This window comes from Coprinopsis cinerea (genome assembly GCF_000182895.1).
Source record: "Coprinopsis cinerea okayama7#130 chromosome 11 map unlocalized cont3.11, whole genome shotgun sequence".
Lineage (NCBI taxonomy): Eukaryota > Fungi > Basidiomycota > Agaricomycetes > Agaricales > Psathyrellaceae > Coprinopsis > Coprinopsis cinerea.
The window spans coordinates 962,439-975,505 of record NW_003307534.1 but is presented as its reverse complement, the minus strand read 5'-3'; the positions used below and the strand labels follow the sequence as shown (position 1 = coordinate 975,505).

Here is a 13,067-nt window from a genome sequence, read left to right as displayed (position 1 = left end):
TACTTAGACCATGACCTAATAGCCAGGCTATTGAAACTTATCTTCTAGACCGTCAGCGAACATTTTGTACAGACCTTCTCTTCCTCGTACCCTCCACAGAAGAATCCTTGGCAGAAGATCGGCTTTGCTCGGCAGCGGACCTTGAAAAACTTTGATGTCACTTTATCCCCAGGGAATGACATCATAGTCCCTAGCGCCTGGGGTCAAGGCGTTCGTGACAGGGCACAAATGCAGGCGGTGCCTTTGAACGGGCCTCCATTTACCACCACACACCATCATGGCAGACTTTATACGACGCCTCGTCTCTGGCCCGAAAGCTCGTTTTCAAGATACAGAACTAGGACTCGACCTCGACCTCGTCTATGTCACGGACCAAATCATCGTCATGGGGTACCCAGCTGCTGGCCTCGAAGGATTGTACCGGAATAAAAGGGAGGATGCGAAACGCTTCTTGGATCATAGGCATGGAAAGAACTATTGGGTGTTCAACTTTTGCCCTATAAGGGAGAATTCGTATGATCCGAGTGTATTTGATGGAAGAGTCACCAGGTTCCCGTTTCCCGACCATCAGTAAGTATCTAGCTTCACCCTGTGTGCACAAATGTATTGATGCCTGGGACTATAGTGCTCCTCCATTGGCACTGTTGCCCCTCCTGGCTCGTGAGATGCACGCATGGCTGGACGGTTCCCCAGAGCGAGTTGCAGTGCTTCATTGCAAAGGTATGGAATCCTCACGGAGGGTAGTGGCCAGCTCGGTCTGACCCTTGAAACATAGCCGGGAAAGGACGCTCGGGAACAATGGCCTGCACCTATCTCTTGACCCTAGACTCGCCACCAACAGCGCCATCCCTGAACCGGAACCTCTCCGCCACCGAACGGGCCCAACTCCACACCGAAGAAAGAATCAACGAACTCCCTGAGGACGACGACACGGTGGACCTAACGTCCCCTGAAAAACCTGCTTCTCATCACAGGAAACCGACCCCCGACACAACCGATCTCAAGGCAGCCCAACTACCGCCTTCTGACGCAGACGGGATCCTGGACGTCGATAAAGGCACTTCTCCGGCATCGAGTCCACGCCTTGGGTCACCTCCCAACCCAGAAAGGTCATTCATAGACTCTCTTAAGGGAGTCCTGGACTTACACACGGCTCGACGAATGAAACCCGCCAGTGACCCTAAATCACCGGACGTAAAACAAAAGAAACAACGGCAGGGCGTGAGCATACCCTCACAACGACGATGGCTGTATTATTGGGCTTTGCTACTGGCAGGAGATGCTCCAAAGGATGTCCTCAACCACACCAAGACGCCCGATGGGAAGAGCGTAACGAAGTCGGCGAAGCCCGGTGTTCGGGTGACCAGAATTCAAGTTCGTATGCGTGAAGGATCTAATGTGACGAGGAGGATCGTGCATGCGACGAATGTAGTATTGCACAAGGCCAGTTCCGTTCGGAAACCTTCCTCGAAAACCTCCAAAGATCGTGCCGACTCCACGAGTCCCACTCGGGACACTCCATCCCCAACTTCCAAGTCTGAGAGTACCAAGGACGACCCGAACCAACTATGGGCTTCGGTTGCCCGGTACGATGACGATTTGGTTGACTTGCTCGAGAAATGGGAGGCATGGACAAGGCAAGAAGGCAGCGGCGGGTTGGCGAAGCGTCGGGGAAACTCGAAGACCATGCACATCGATGATATCGAGCACGACCTCGAACAATTGTTCGACTCGTCAGGGAAATGGGATTCGGGCAAGATGGTTTGCAGCTTTGCTCGGTTCGGTCTGCGCGGTGCCAAGGTGTGTCGACAACTTTCTTGATTCGGGAGATACTGGGAATGAGAAGCTAATGATCCTCGTACGATGCAGGACGAAACCGTGACAGTGACACAAGAAGAGGGGAGAAAGACCAAGGTGCATACCCATACGCTCCGACTCTTGACCGACGAACGATGGAATGAATTGAAAAATCGCGTTGCATTCGCTCCTCCCGATGCCGCCGAGTCCGTCACAAGATCCACCACTGCTACACCGGCTGAAGCCGCAGGAGTGACGACGGAAAATGTCAAAGAACTCGAGAACGACCTCCAAAAGTTGGACATCCCCAGTTCTGAAGCAAACTCGATGTACGACGAATCCGAAATCCGAAAGGAAGTAGACGAAGGAGAGATGTCCGAAGAGCTGGAAGGACTGGTAGTCGATGCTTCGAGAGAGCTCCGCGTGAAGTTGTATATCGGAAAGGTGATTATTCCATGCTCTCTTCCGCCCAGTTGTGTATGCTGATACAGGTCCATATGACAGGTTTTCATCGGCTGGTTCTGGTTCATTCCCTCTTTCCACATGCCCCAACCTCCGTCCGGAGCAACCGGTGACCCATCCACCACCAGGGCCACGTTCCGTTTGACCAAGAAGGATCTTGATTTCGCCTTGGGACTTGGTTCAGACATCATTGACGTGGATGTCGATATGGAATGGGTTCTTCCGCAGGCAGAGTCAGCCCCCGCAGTGGACGCAGCAACACTTCCTGTCAAAGCCACTAGCGATCCTCGAGCTGATTCGTTGGAGGAGGTGGAGGGCCAGGGTGGGGTCGGTGCCGTTGTACAGGCTATCGCTGGAGGCGACAGTGACGCCCTGGGGGATGCTGTCAAGGTCGGACAAGCCAGTGATGTGTAAATCGTCGAGTGCTCTATGCCGTAATTCTTCAGGACTTTATCTACGCTGTACCATTAGCCCACGCCATTCATCGTTCCTCGATTAACACTGGAATTCGTTACTCACCACGCAACACACAACGTCTCCTCAAATCTTCCTCCTCTTAGCACTCCTAGCCGCCTTCCAATGCTCATCCTTCCTCTCCTCCACCCGCTGTAAGAACTCCACTTTCTCAAGGTACCCTCCTCCCCTCCTGTTCGCCTCCAACTCTTCCTGCACCCCCGTCCCCTTTTGCGACTCCAAATGGGACTTCCAATCTATAGCTGACTTTTCGAGCGTGGTGATCTTCTTCGCTTTGGGGCCTGACGAACCGGGGAGAGGCGCCAGTGTCGTTTTGGGTTTGCGAGGACCTGGTTTGCGCTTGGGCGGTGGTGGCTCGGATTTCACCGTTTGCGTCGCAATAGAAGTGGTGGTGTCGATGGTAGTATCGGGAGGTGGAACATGTGCAGGCGCAGGACTTGCATGGACGGACTCGTCCTTGGTGGATGATGACGGTTGGAGCGCCAGTCGTGGCTCTGACTGAGAATTTGCCGTTTGCAGGTCGGTTGGATGGTACAGCGGCCACCGCTTTGCATCGTCTGATCCTTCCGGGACCTCGATAACCTCCCTAATAGTAACCCAGCACGTAAGCTCACAGCGCAACAATTGCACATCGAAATTGAATCGCACTCGTGTTCCTCACCCGCAAACCTGTACCGTTTCACGACTTTAACCAAATTGGGTTCAGCTGGAGGCTTCTGACTGGCGTCTTCCTGAGCTATTGAGGCCTGGAAACTTTCCCAGACCTTTTTCAAGTCTCTTTTCAATCGTCAACGTTCGATGTCGCCTCAGGCCATAGCAAAAAGACGCACTTCTTTTCCGTGTCGTCTTCCTGTGTATCCTTCTTTGCATCACTGCCTTTGTCTGATTCGTCTTCAGATGAGTTGCTGCCTGATGTAATACGCGTATTTGAGTACATCCATTACTGCACAGGGAGGGTCGACAGTCGACATGTTGCGCACCGTCGTCAGCAGGAGGAACGTAGTCCTCGTCGTCCTCCGAGTCTGATTCGTGCTCCATAAATTTGGCTAGCGGTTTCATAGTGGAATAGGTGCACTGGTCAAGGTAGTAGTCGCGATGGTGGTAAAGGTACAAGTCGCGAGCGAGCACATCACGGAATGGAAGCGTCAACAGACAGGCGCTAATCACATCGGGGTTTGAAATGCGCCCAGCCGGCGGGAGGCCAGGGGGAGGAAAAAGTGTTGAATTAATTAATGAATGGATGTGTGGGATACATTAAGGCTTCAGAAACTCATTTTCCAATGCTCCCTCTCCTCCTCGACAGTTTGACACTGGTATCCTTCTCCTCTCCCCAACCCTCCTCTCCAACTAAAACCGATACCTCCCCCATGCCAACAACCACCCCTCCTTCCATATACCTCTGATAGAAAACGTCCTCCTTATGGTACCTACTCCTATCTTAACCCAAAATCCCACAAGTCAGTCTCCTGGAACTTGGCACCAAGGGCATCCAATAAGGATGAACGTTAAGTAGACGACGAACCTCAAAGAATACATCTCAACATCAAAATACTCCCCTCGAATCCTTCTCCTCAACATCCTCCAAGGTTCAGACATTCTGAATCGACTCTTCCTATACCAAAACCGTGTCCTGAGCTGTAGATTCCCTGCGTACGCGTCCATATTCGATCTGTGGTTGAAGTGGCTTCCCGGGAGGCTGTGGAGGAACACGGCTGCTGCTATGTACGCGAGGACGAGGAGGACGAGGAACGAGAAAAGGAGTACGAATATTCGAACTCCTGTGCGGGAGGGCGAGGTTCGCAGTCGGGATAGCATCACAGTGTGTTTTAGAAAGAGATTGAATATCGCATTTGGGGACCAAGGAACCTTAGCAATATACAAGTCTAGCATACAAAAAAGGAGGTGGTAAGTAAGATAAAACATCGCAGATGCTTGTCTATAGCCTATCAAATTCAGTCGGTATTCTAATCATCTAAAACAGCAGAGCACAGAAAAATTGCAACAAAGCGATCCACACTTCAAAGGCCCGAGTAAAACACCAGCCACTAACCAGTTACTGCCCCATACCCCTCGAGACAGCGTCAAGCAAAATATCATTATAATCACCAATGCCATGCCAGATAGCGAAGCCCTTCAGCCCCTGCTCAGCGATAAAGTTGCCCTTAGCAGCCGTACTCTCAGCATCATCGTAGGTGATCATCGTGCCCGTATCCTTCTGGTACACAAATGGCTAGTAGTCCGAATGTTGTCAGTACCAACCTCGGTTGACGAAATAAAGGAATAAAGAACTCACAGTCTCACTGCACTGGTCGCAGAGATACACCATACCCTCCGCAGCGGTTCCATCAGGGTTCAAATACCCGGCATCGACCAGTCCAGCAAAGTTGAAGAGTCCGCTAGGTCCAGAAGCGACGCCGCACTGGTCCACAGCTACAGGGGAGGGTTCAGCATTCCATCTATGTACTGGGATAGATAGAGATTTGACTTACTCTGTTCGCCAGTTTCACCTTCACCAAGCGGTTGCTTCGACTTGTCAAATTGCGCGTAAGGGGTGAGCTCCCCTGCAGCGGAGAGAGCGTTGGCTGGATCGACGTAATAGCTTCGACCATACGCCGGTACTCCCAGTACGAGCTACAAATAGACGATAAATCAGTCTCCGAAACCCTTAAAATGCGAAGAAGAAAATACCTTGTTGGCAGGGAACCCAGCTCCAGTCCACGCCGCAACAGACGAGGCAACAGACCCAACACCATTCGCAGCACACGAATCCTGCAGAGGCGCATTGGGTCCAACAGTAGGCGACCACGCTCCCCACACATCATACGCCATGATAGCTACAAGAACAAAGTTAGAAATAAAAGAAAACATAATCTATGGCTAGCATATACGCACCAATGAAATCAAACACCTCCGCAAACCCAGAAACATCACTCATAGGCTGCCCATCAGATCCAACAAACGGCAAGAGCCCCACAGCAGCAGTAAGCATGAGCTTCCCTCCCGTAGGATCTTGCCTCAGCTCTTGCAAAAACGCAAGGAAGTTGGCGGAATCGGCGTTGGAGATGTGGTTACACCCAATGCCTTGTTTATTGGGAAATTCCCAGCTGAATAGTAGCAAGTCGCAGTAAGTACTTGGGAGTTGATGAAGGCGGAAAGGAGAGAAAACGCACTCAAAGTCGATACCATCAAGGTTGTACTGCGTAGCCAAATCCACGACGGCCTTGACGAACGCTGTTCGTCGCTCAGGAGTCGAAACGTGGTCGGAGAAGTAGATAGATCCAGTCCATCCACCAAGCGAAAGTAGGGCTTTCACATTCTACAAAGTTGACGACAAACATGTCAGAATCGGAGGGAGAAAAGGCCAAGTCTCTACTCACATGCTGCTTAGCCTGTTCCACAAACTTGGGCAACAAAGCCTGACTCTCAGCGTCAAGAGCCAACGGATTAGCCGGATCCGAAGTCGTCGTCCTACAATTTCCCAAACAGACCGCGTTAGCAAATCCCATCAGACCAACGGAAAAACGAAGAAAAAAACGCACGCAAAAGCAAACGTCATGGCATTATACTTGTCCCAGGACAAACTCTCGGGAGGGTGGGCAGCGGCCTGCCAACTGGGGTACCAAGCAGTGGCAACCTTTCCCCCAGCATCCAACGATGCCAGGACTTGCGTGGCGTTCAAGCGCACCTCCGAGTCAGGTTCCGCTGGTACTGGCACCACCGCGTCGCCAGCCGGGGCAGTTGTAGTTGTCGACCCATCATGTGTGCAATCCGGAGCAGTCAAAGAGTCGTTGTCAGGGACAGAGTCGGCGACAGGGACGTAGGCTGCGAGGGTGGAGCTGGCCAAAAAGCCGGCAAGAAGGGCGAAAAAGGAAGTCTTGAACTGCATCGTCGATTTCGTGTTGGATGCGTCGAAAAAAGCAGATCAACGAGAAGTAAAGTGGTTGTTAAACGCTTAAGGCCTCAAACGAACGCAGAATCTGCAACCGCGAAAACGGGGTTCGAGGTCGAATACCAGCAACGACTCGAAGAAAAAAGAATTCAAACTTGAAGAAAAAGACAGTCGAGTCGAGTGCACAGGGAGTGTGTGGTCGGGGGAAAGAGGAAGAGCGATTCCATGCTTTTCCAGGAATTTATAGCTGGACTGGAGGGAGTCATGATCGTCCTCATTTGTATGGATGAAGGTAAGTGCGTCGCGCAGTTTTCTCCATTGGCGATCGACTGCTGTGCTCTAGTCACGCACCCGATCGTTCAGCGCAAAAAGCGACCTCCTCTTTGGGATAAGGGGTCAATGCACCACCTGCATACCAGAGTTCCATGAGCAAGAAACAGTACAGCGAAAGATTGTGTCTCCATGTTGGAAGAGGGGTAGAAGTTGGAACTTGGTCCGAAGAAAGGAGTTCCATCAGTTTCAATTTGATCCCAAATTCAACTTGAATTACCGCTGCATCAAGCGCCTCTAGGGCTCCTCAATTCTAAAAGTTCAGTTCGAGTTCAGTTCGCAACGAGTTCAATTGATGGCCTTTCCACGCTTGTCAATGGACTAAGGTCATTCCTGCAAACACCAGCGTAACCAGAAAGCAATCGTATCTCATCGAAAGCATTGAGATGCGGCTTTAAAAAGTAGATTAGACTTGTGTACAGTATATTCACTTCCAGGAAGACGAGAAATATTGAGCAAAGACCACCGATTTGTCTGTCCAACGCAAGAACTCAGAACGATCTTCGGGCTCTTGGCTGGAGGTACTACTTGATGAGGATCTCATTGATCCCGACGTCACATCAATTGAACTCGTTGCGAACTGAACTCGAACTGAACTTTTAGAATTGAGGAGCCCTTCTTGCTCCCAGAAAAAATTAAAATAGCCGCTCACTTACGAGCACATGCGTGATGGAAAAGGGTTGAACGAATACTAGATTTACATTCCAGGAGCCGCAGAAAACGGAGAGAGAAGGTGGCCATTTTGAAAACTACCTATTCGAACGAAGCAAATCCAAAGAAGTCCCCAACTCAGACAACCAATTAAAACACCAAATTAACAACCCCAACAAATGGCACTTCGCTCCCATTAAAAGGAACAGTCCCAGTCAAGGGAACACTAACATTCGTCAACGGAACAGGTCCCCCACCAGCACTCGCATTGCCAGATGGCACTCCGCCACCACCGCCTACACTCCCATTCCCCGCACCCGCTACAGGAGGCAGAGGAAACGAAACGTTACCGGGGATGATAAATGGTACAGAGCCATTAGTAGTCGGGATCGAGACGTTCGTTAGAGGGATGGAGATGTTGGTTACTGGGGCTGGAGACGAGATGTTGGTAGTTGGGACTGCAGGTGGGACGCCGGTTGTTCCGGGGACGCTCCCGTTGGTCGTGACTTGACGCGCTGCAATGGGTGGAGGGGGCGGGGGAGGTGGAGCGGGTTCTTCTGGTGGTGGAGGTGGAGGTGGAGGAGGAACTGGGTTCGCAGGAGGCGGTGGAGGAGCCGGAGGTGGGGCAGGTTCTGCAGGCGGAGGTGGAGGTGGAGGCGGCGGCTCTATACAATCGGAAAACCCAAATCAGCCATCGACCAACAGACAAGAAACCACACTAAAGCGTACCCTGCCGCCCAACGTGATGATGTCCTTCTTTGCCATGCCCACCATGCTCTGTGGGGTGGAAACCACGATCGTGGTGGGCGCCATGACCATCGTGAGCAAAGTGGTCAACCGGCTTATGTACGTCTTTATGGATTCCGGCGTGCTCGGGTGGGATGTACCCTCCCAAGGTGAAGGGAGTGGTGATGAGGGCGAGAGCGACGAGTGCTGCGAGTCGAGTCATGGCCGGTGCTGAGAGCGTTTCCGAGGATAATGAAGTAGTTGTGGAGGCAGATGCTAGTGGTGCGCTGGGCGTCCCCATGGAGGCGACATGGCGACTTTATAACCCGTTGGAAACCCAATAATGTTTCGTCTCACTAGCCACCCAGAAGCCAGACCGTTTGACCTAGAAACGTGGCTGTTTGAACGTCGTGATACATATGCAGTCGAAGTAGCATGTCGATCCCAAACACTGTTTGAACGAGATGATATATGTCAGAAACCAAAACAACCGATGTTCCGCATCGAGAGGCCCAGGTGCCATAGGACCATAAGCGGTATGTTCGTCGGCCGGTAGTGATCGCTAGAACAGCCCAGTTGATTACACCCACCGAGTTACAACTTCTTCCACAATCTGACTAACTCCAAGCTTCGAGTTTCGCGGGGAGCCGTCTGGCTCAGTCACCCAACGTCGCGCTCCAAGTCATCCTTAGTCCGAGTCACAGCCACAACCGGGAGCGAAGATCAAACCGAGCGGAGCGGATCGCCATCGCTGACCGCTCAAGCTCTTCAAGTACGCCGTAGCTTTTTGCTTCCACCCTTTTCTAATCAACCTCTCTTACATCAATTTCCTCTATAGAAGGCTACCTCAACTTTCCCCCTACTCACCGACTAACGACGATAGTGCTGGACACAGACCACCTCCACCAGTCCACAGCATCGAAATCTTTATCGGGGATGGAGGCACCTACGACAGCGCCTACCACGACGACACCAGCAGCCCCTGGAGGGTCTAGACGACCCAATAACAGACGAAACCGTGGCGGAAAACCAAGCGGTGGCGTCCAGCGCAACGACGGACAAGCAGCAGGACCGTCGACCGACGCAGCTGAGGGAAGCAACCAAGCGTCCAATCGAAGCAACACCGAGGGCGGCCAGAGTCGCCGAGGACCACCTAGACGACGAAACCCCAACCGGCCTCCTCAACAAAAGCAGCCTGGCGCAACCGATGGGGTTACAGCAGACGGCGCACCCACCACCACGACCTCAGGGTCTAAACCGAACCCTAACCGACGCCGGCGACCACCACGGAAACCTCAATCCACCAACGCCTCTGAAACCGGAAGCCAACACGGCAGCGAACGATCCTCATCGAAACCACCTGCTAATCGACGCGCCAAATTTGGTGGGAAGCTTACTCAAGAAGGAGGGGAGAAGGAGAGTGCGGATGGAAAGGGCAAATCGAGCGCTAAAAAGCCTGCAGAGCGATACAAAACGTCTAATCCGCTTGGGGATGACCTGGCCTCGACGTTGATCCGCTCTCTGAGCACGCCTCCGTACCCCGATTGCCCCATCTGTTTCTCAAGCATCCACCCTTCCCAAGCGATCTGGTCCTGCTCCCCTCTTATCCCCGTCATCCCCGTCCAAGAAGGCGCAGAAGCACAGTACTGCTGGACGCCATTCCACGTCGGATGCATCAAGTCGTGGGCAGCCAAGAGCGTCAAGGATGTCGCTGAAGCGTGGAGAGCCCGAGGCGAGCTCGATAAACATGGGGATTGGAGGTGTCCCGGATGCCAGGCAAAGCGCGAGATCATCCCATCTGGCTACCGGTATGTCTCCGTCTTTTCTACATTTACTTTATACGCTAACTCTACTCCAGATGCTTCTGCGGAACAGTCCCAGAACCCAAACTCGCGCGCCTCTCGACACCCCACTCATGCGGTCAACCCTGCGCCCGTGTACGCGAAAGTGGATGCGGTCATCCCTGCCCCCTCCTCTGCCATCCAGGTCCCTGCCCGCCTTGCCAAGTCACCTCCCACTTTAAATGTTACTGCCCAAGGAAAACAGTCCTCTCCTTCCGTTGCGGCGTCGGCAAGGGTAAACGCGACCTTTCATGCGGCCAAATCTGCGACCGACCACTCAACTGCGGGAAGCACGCCTGTACATCCAAATGTCACGACGGAGACTGTGCGGCGTGTGCAATCGTTGAGACCGTCAAGTGTTATTGTGGCAAGCACGAGAAGGAGATGCTTTGTGGAGAAGGTCGTGCAGTCGACTGTTTTGTAGAAGGGCAGACACCCTGGATTGGACGATACGCATGCGAAGAGACGTGCGAGAGGCCTTTCGACTGCGGTGTCCACACCTGTCAAAAGCCGTGCCATCCACCCTCTGCATCCCCAGCGCCCTGTCCCCGCTCGCCAACCAAAGTCACGCACTGCCCCTGCGGAAGAAAGACCATCGCGCCTCCAGGAGACTCATCCTCCGCGTACGACTTCTCCTCCCGCCCCTCGTGCCAAGCACCCATCCCCACTTGCACTTCCCCCTGCTCCAAACCCCACCCAAGCTGCAACCACCCCTGTGAGAAACCCTGCCACGACGGGCCCTGTCCACCCTGCACAGTCCCCATCACCCGCCCCTGCCGCTGCGGCTCCACCACCCGCAAAATCCCCTGCCACGAAGCATACACCACCTCGCTCACCGCAACCGCTTCCAATGCGGACATCATCGAGGGGAAAACGCAGACCCTCGTCCACGAAGTCGAGTTCCTCTGCGAACGCCCCTGTCCAGTTCTTCGTGCATGTGGGCAGCATCAGTGTAACAGGATATGTTGCCCCTTGGCATCGCTCGCTGCAGTGACGAACAAGAAGGGAAAGAAGAAGGCGGCTGCGATGGATCCTTCGACCGCACCTGGGACTGAACGCGGTGGGTTGCACGAGTGCGATTTGGTTTGTGGTAAACCCTTGTCATGTGGGAATCATAGATGCGAGGAGAGGGACCATAGAGGACCTTGCCCGCGTTGTCTGCGAAGTTCTTTCGAGGAGGTAAGCGAATATTTCTGCTTCGATGACGTTGAAATGCTCACGATGTTTCCTCCATCAGCTCTTCTGCGCCTGCGGCCGTACAGTTCTCGAACCACCCGTCCCCTGTGGTACCAAGATTCAATGCAGCTATCCTTGCACACGCCCTCCACCGCCCTGCGGCCATCCCCGAACCATCCACGCCTGCCACGACGACGACCAGCCTTGCCCGCCCTGCCCGCACCTCACAAACAAACAGTGCGCATGCGGCAAGAAGAGCGTACCCAACGTGAAGTGCTCTCTGGCGAATGAGAAAGTGTCTTGTGGGACTATTTGCGGAAAGTAAGTGCTTGTCTTGGCGTTCCTGGCCTATAGTTTTCTAACGATTGAGCTGTAGATTGATGCCCTGTGGATTCCACCACTGCCAAAGCCTATGCCATAGCGGCAACTGTGGGTCATGCACCGCTCCCTGTGGCAAGAACCGTAAACTATGGTACGTACACCCTCTCTCCCACCTACATTTATTCGCTCACCAACCCATTCTCTTATACAGCCTTCCTGAACACCACCCTTGCACGCACTCCTGCCACGCTCCCTCAGCCTGCCCCGAAACCGACCCCTGCGAGGCCATCCTCTCCATCACCTGCCCCTGCGGCCGCCTCAAACAAGCCACCAAATGCGGCAAATCCCTCTCCAATCCCGCTGGCCACCAGCCGCCTACGGTGAAATGCACCACCGAGTGCAGCAAGGCGGCCAGGAATGCGCGGTTGGCCGAGGCGTTGGGGATTAACCCTGATAAAGATAAGGAGGCCGCGAGGGTTAGTTATTCGGATGAGGTTGTTGCGTTTGCGAGGGCGAATATGAAGTTTGTGCCGGTTGTTGAGAAAGCGTTTGCAGAGTATGTGTTGTTTTTGCTTTTTCGTTTTCTTGTGCTCCAGGCTAACCAGAAATCTGCTGAACAGCTTTGTAAACTCGGAGAAGAGACACCAGGTGCTACCACATATGACACCCGAGAAACGCAAATTCGTAAACGACCTCGCGGCGGTGTACCGAATGGATACGCAGATGATAGACCAGGAACCAAACAGGAGGTTCGTCTCGCTATGTCTTATGTCTCTTTTCTTCCAATGATACTAACATCTATGAACAGTGTCCAACTCATCCGTCGAATCGACACCCGAATCCCAACACCAACACTCTCGGCCTACCTCGCATCCACCGCTCCAAACCTCGGCAAACTCACCGACCTACGTACACTGCGACACGGGACTCCTCCCTCTCCCGGCCCTCTAGGGACTCTGGGCTTCACCCCCGCCTCAGCTTCGTCCTCCTCGTCAAGCACTATGGGCTCGGCATGGCGAACCTCCACGCCCTCGTCGGGGTTCAACGCAGTAGCAGCTGCCGTCCTCAAGAACCCGACTTATCTGAACGTCAATGCCCCGAAACCACAGCCGTCGATGGGGAGGGAGTGGACGTCGGTTGTGCGGCCTACGGCTGGTGGGAGCTCGGTTCCTCTTGCTGCTGTGGCTGGAGGCAGTAGTAGTACCAGTGGAAGTGGATTGTCGAGTTCAGGCTCTCGCTTGGCTTCAGCGGCAGGAAGTGGTAGTGCTTCTGTTACTCCTTCTGCTCCGCCATCGAGATACGTGACGCCTGCGCTGAGGGGCGCCGTCGAGTCGTCTCAAGCAGTGCCTCCTCCTGCAGAGCCTGTAGCGGAGAACTGGGAAGATGACGATCCTTAGATA

The 13,067-nt window shown here is 53.5% G+C and overlaps 5 protein-coding genes across 5 annotated transcripts; 2 read left to right on the top strand and 3 right to left on the bottom strand.

The window, feature by feature from the left end:
- Nucleotides 1-277: 277 nt before the first annotated feature.
- CC1G_05293 (ptenb protein) lies at nucleotides 278-2,673 on the top strand (the record flags this gene model as incomplete). Its single annotated transcript, XM_001840355.1, has 5 exons — nucleotides 278-570; nucleotides 626-720; nucleotides 776-1,800; nucleotides 1,870-2,241; nucleotides 2,302-2,673. The coding sequence occupies 5 exons, from the start codon at nucleotides 278-280 to the stop codon at nucleotides 2,671-2,673; spliced, it is 2,157 nt and encodes a 718-aa protein (XP_001840407.1).
- A 126-nt stretch (nucleotides 2,674-2,799) lies between these two features.
- On the bottom strand, nucleotides 2,800-3,792 carry CC1G_05292 (hypothetical protein; the record flags this gene model as incomplete). The annotated part of the gene is made up of 4 exons (XM_001840354.1): nucleotides 2,800-3,319; nucleotides 3,382-3,510; nucleotides 3,564-3,642; nucleotides 3,714-3,792. 4 exons carry the CDS (start codon nucleotides 3,790-3,792, stop codon nucleotides 2,800-2,802), a joined length of 807 nt encoding a protein of 268 aa, XP_001840406.1.
- Nucleotides 3,793-4,786: 994 nt separating this feature from the next.
- On the bottom strand, nucleotides 4,787-6,619 carry CC1G_05291 (endochitinase; the record flags this gene model as incomplete). Its single annotated transcript, XM_001840353.1, has 8 exons — nucleotides 4,787-4,963; nucleotides 5,027-5,163; nucleotides 5,223-5,364; nucleotides 5,422-5,567; nucleotides 5,626-5,837; nucleotides 5,904-6,049; nucleotides 6,111-6,201; nucleotides 6,273-6,619. The coding sequence occupies 8 exons, from the start codon at nucleotides 6,617-6,619 to the stop codon at nucleotides 4,787-4,789; spliced, it is 1,398 nt and encodes a 465-aa protein (XP_001840405.1).
- Nucleotides 6,620-7,753: 1,134 nt separating this feature from the next.
- Nucleotides 7,754-8,630, bottom strand: CC1G_05290 (hypothetical protein; the record flags this gene model as incomplete). The annotated part of the gene is made up of 2 exons (XM_001840352.2): nucleotides 7,754-8,268; nucleotides 8,333-8,630. The coding sequence occupies 2 exons, from the start codon at nucleotides 8,628-8,630 to the stop codon at nucleotides 7,754-7,756; spliced, it is 813 nt and encodes a 270-aa protein (XP_001840404.2).
- A 192-nt stretch (nucleotides 8,631-8,822) lies between these two features.
- Nucleotides 8,823-13,064, top strand: CC1G_15697 (shuttle craft protein; the record flags this gene model as incomplete). Its single annotated transcript, XM_002910222.1, has 8 exons — nucleotides 8,823-8,865; nucleotides 9,225-10,137; nucleotides 10,188-11,349; nucleotides 11,408-11,667; nucleotides 11,723-11,818; nucleotides 11,879-12,223; nucleotides 12,288-12,416; nucleotides 12,476-13,064. The coding sequence occupies 8 exons, from the start codon at nucleotides 8,823-8,825 to the stop codon at nucleotides 13,062-13,064; spliced, it is 3,537 nt and encodes a 1,178-aa protein (XP_002910268.1).
- Between the last annotated feature and the right edge of the window lie 3 nt (nucleotides 13,065-13,067).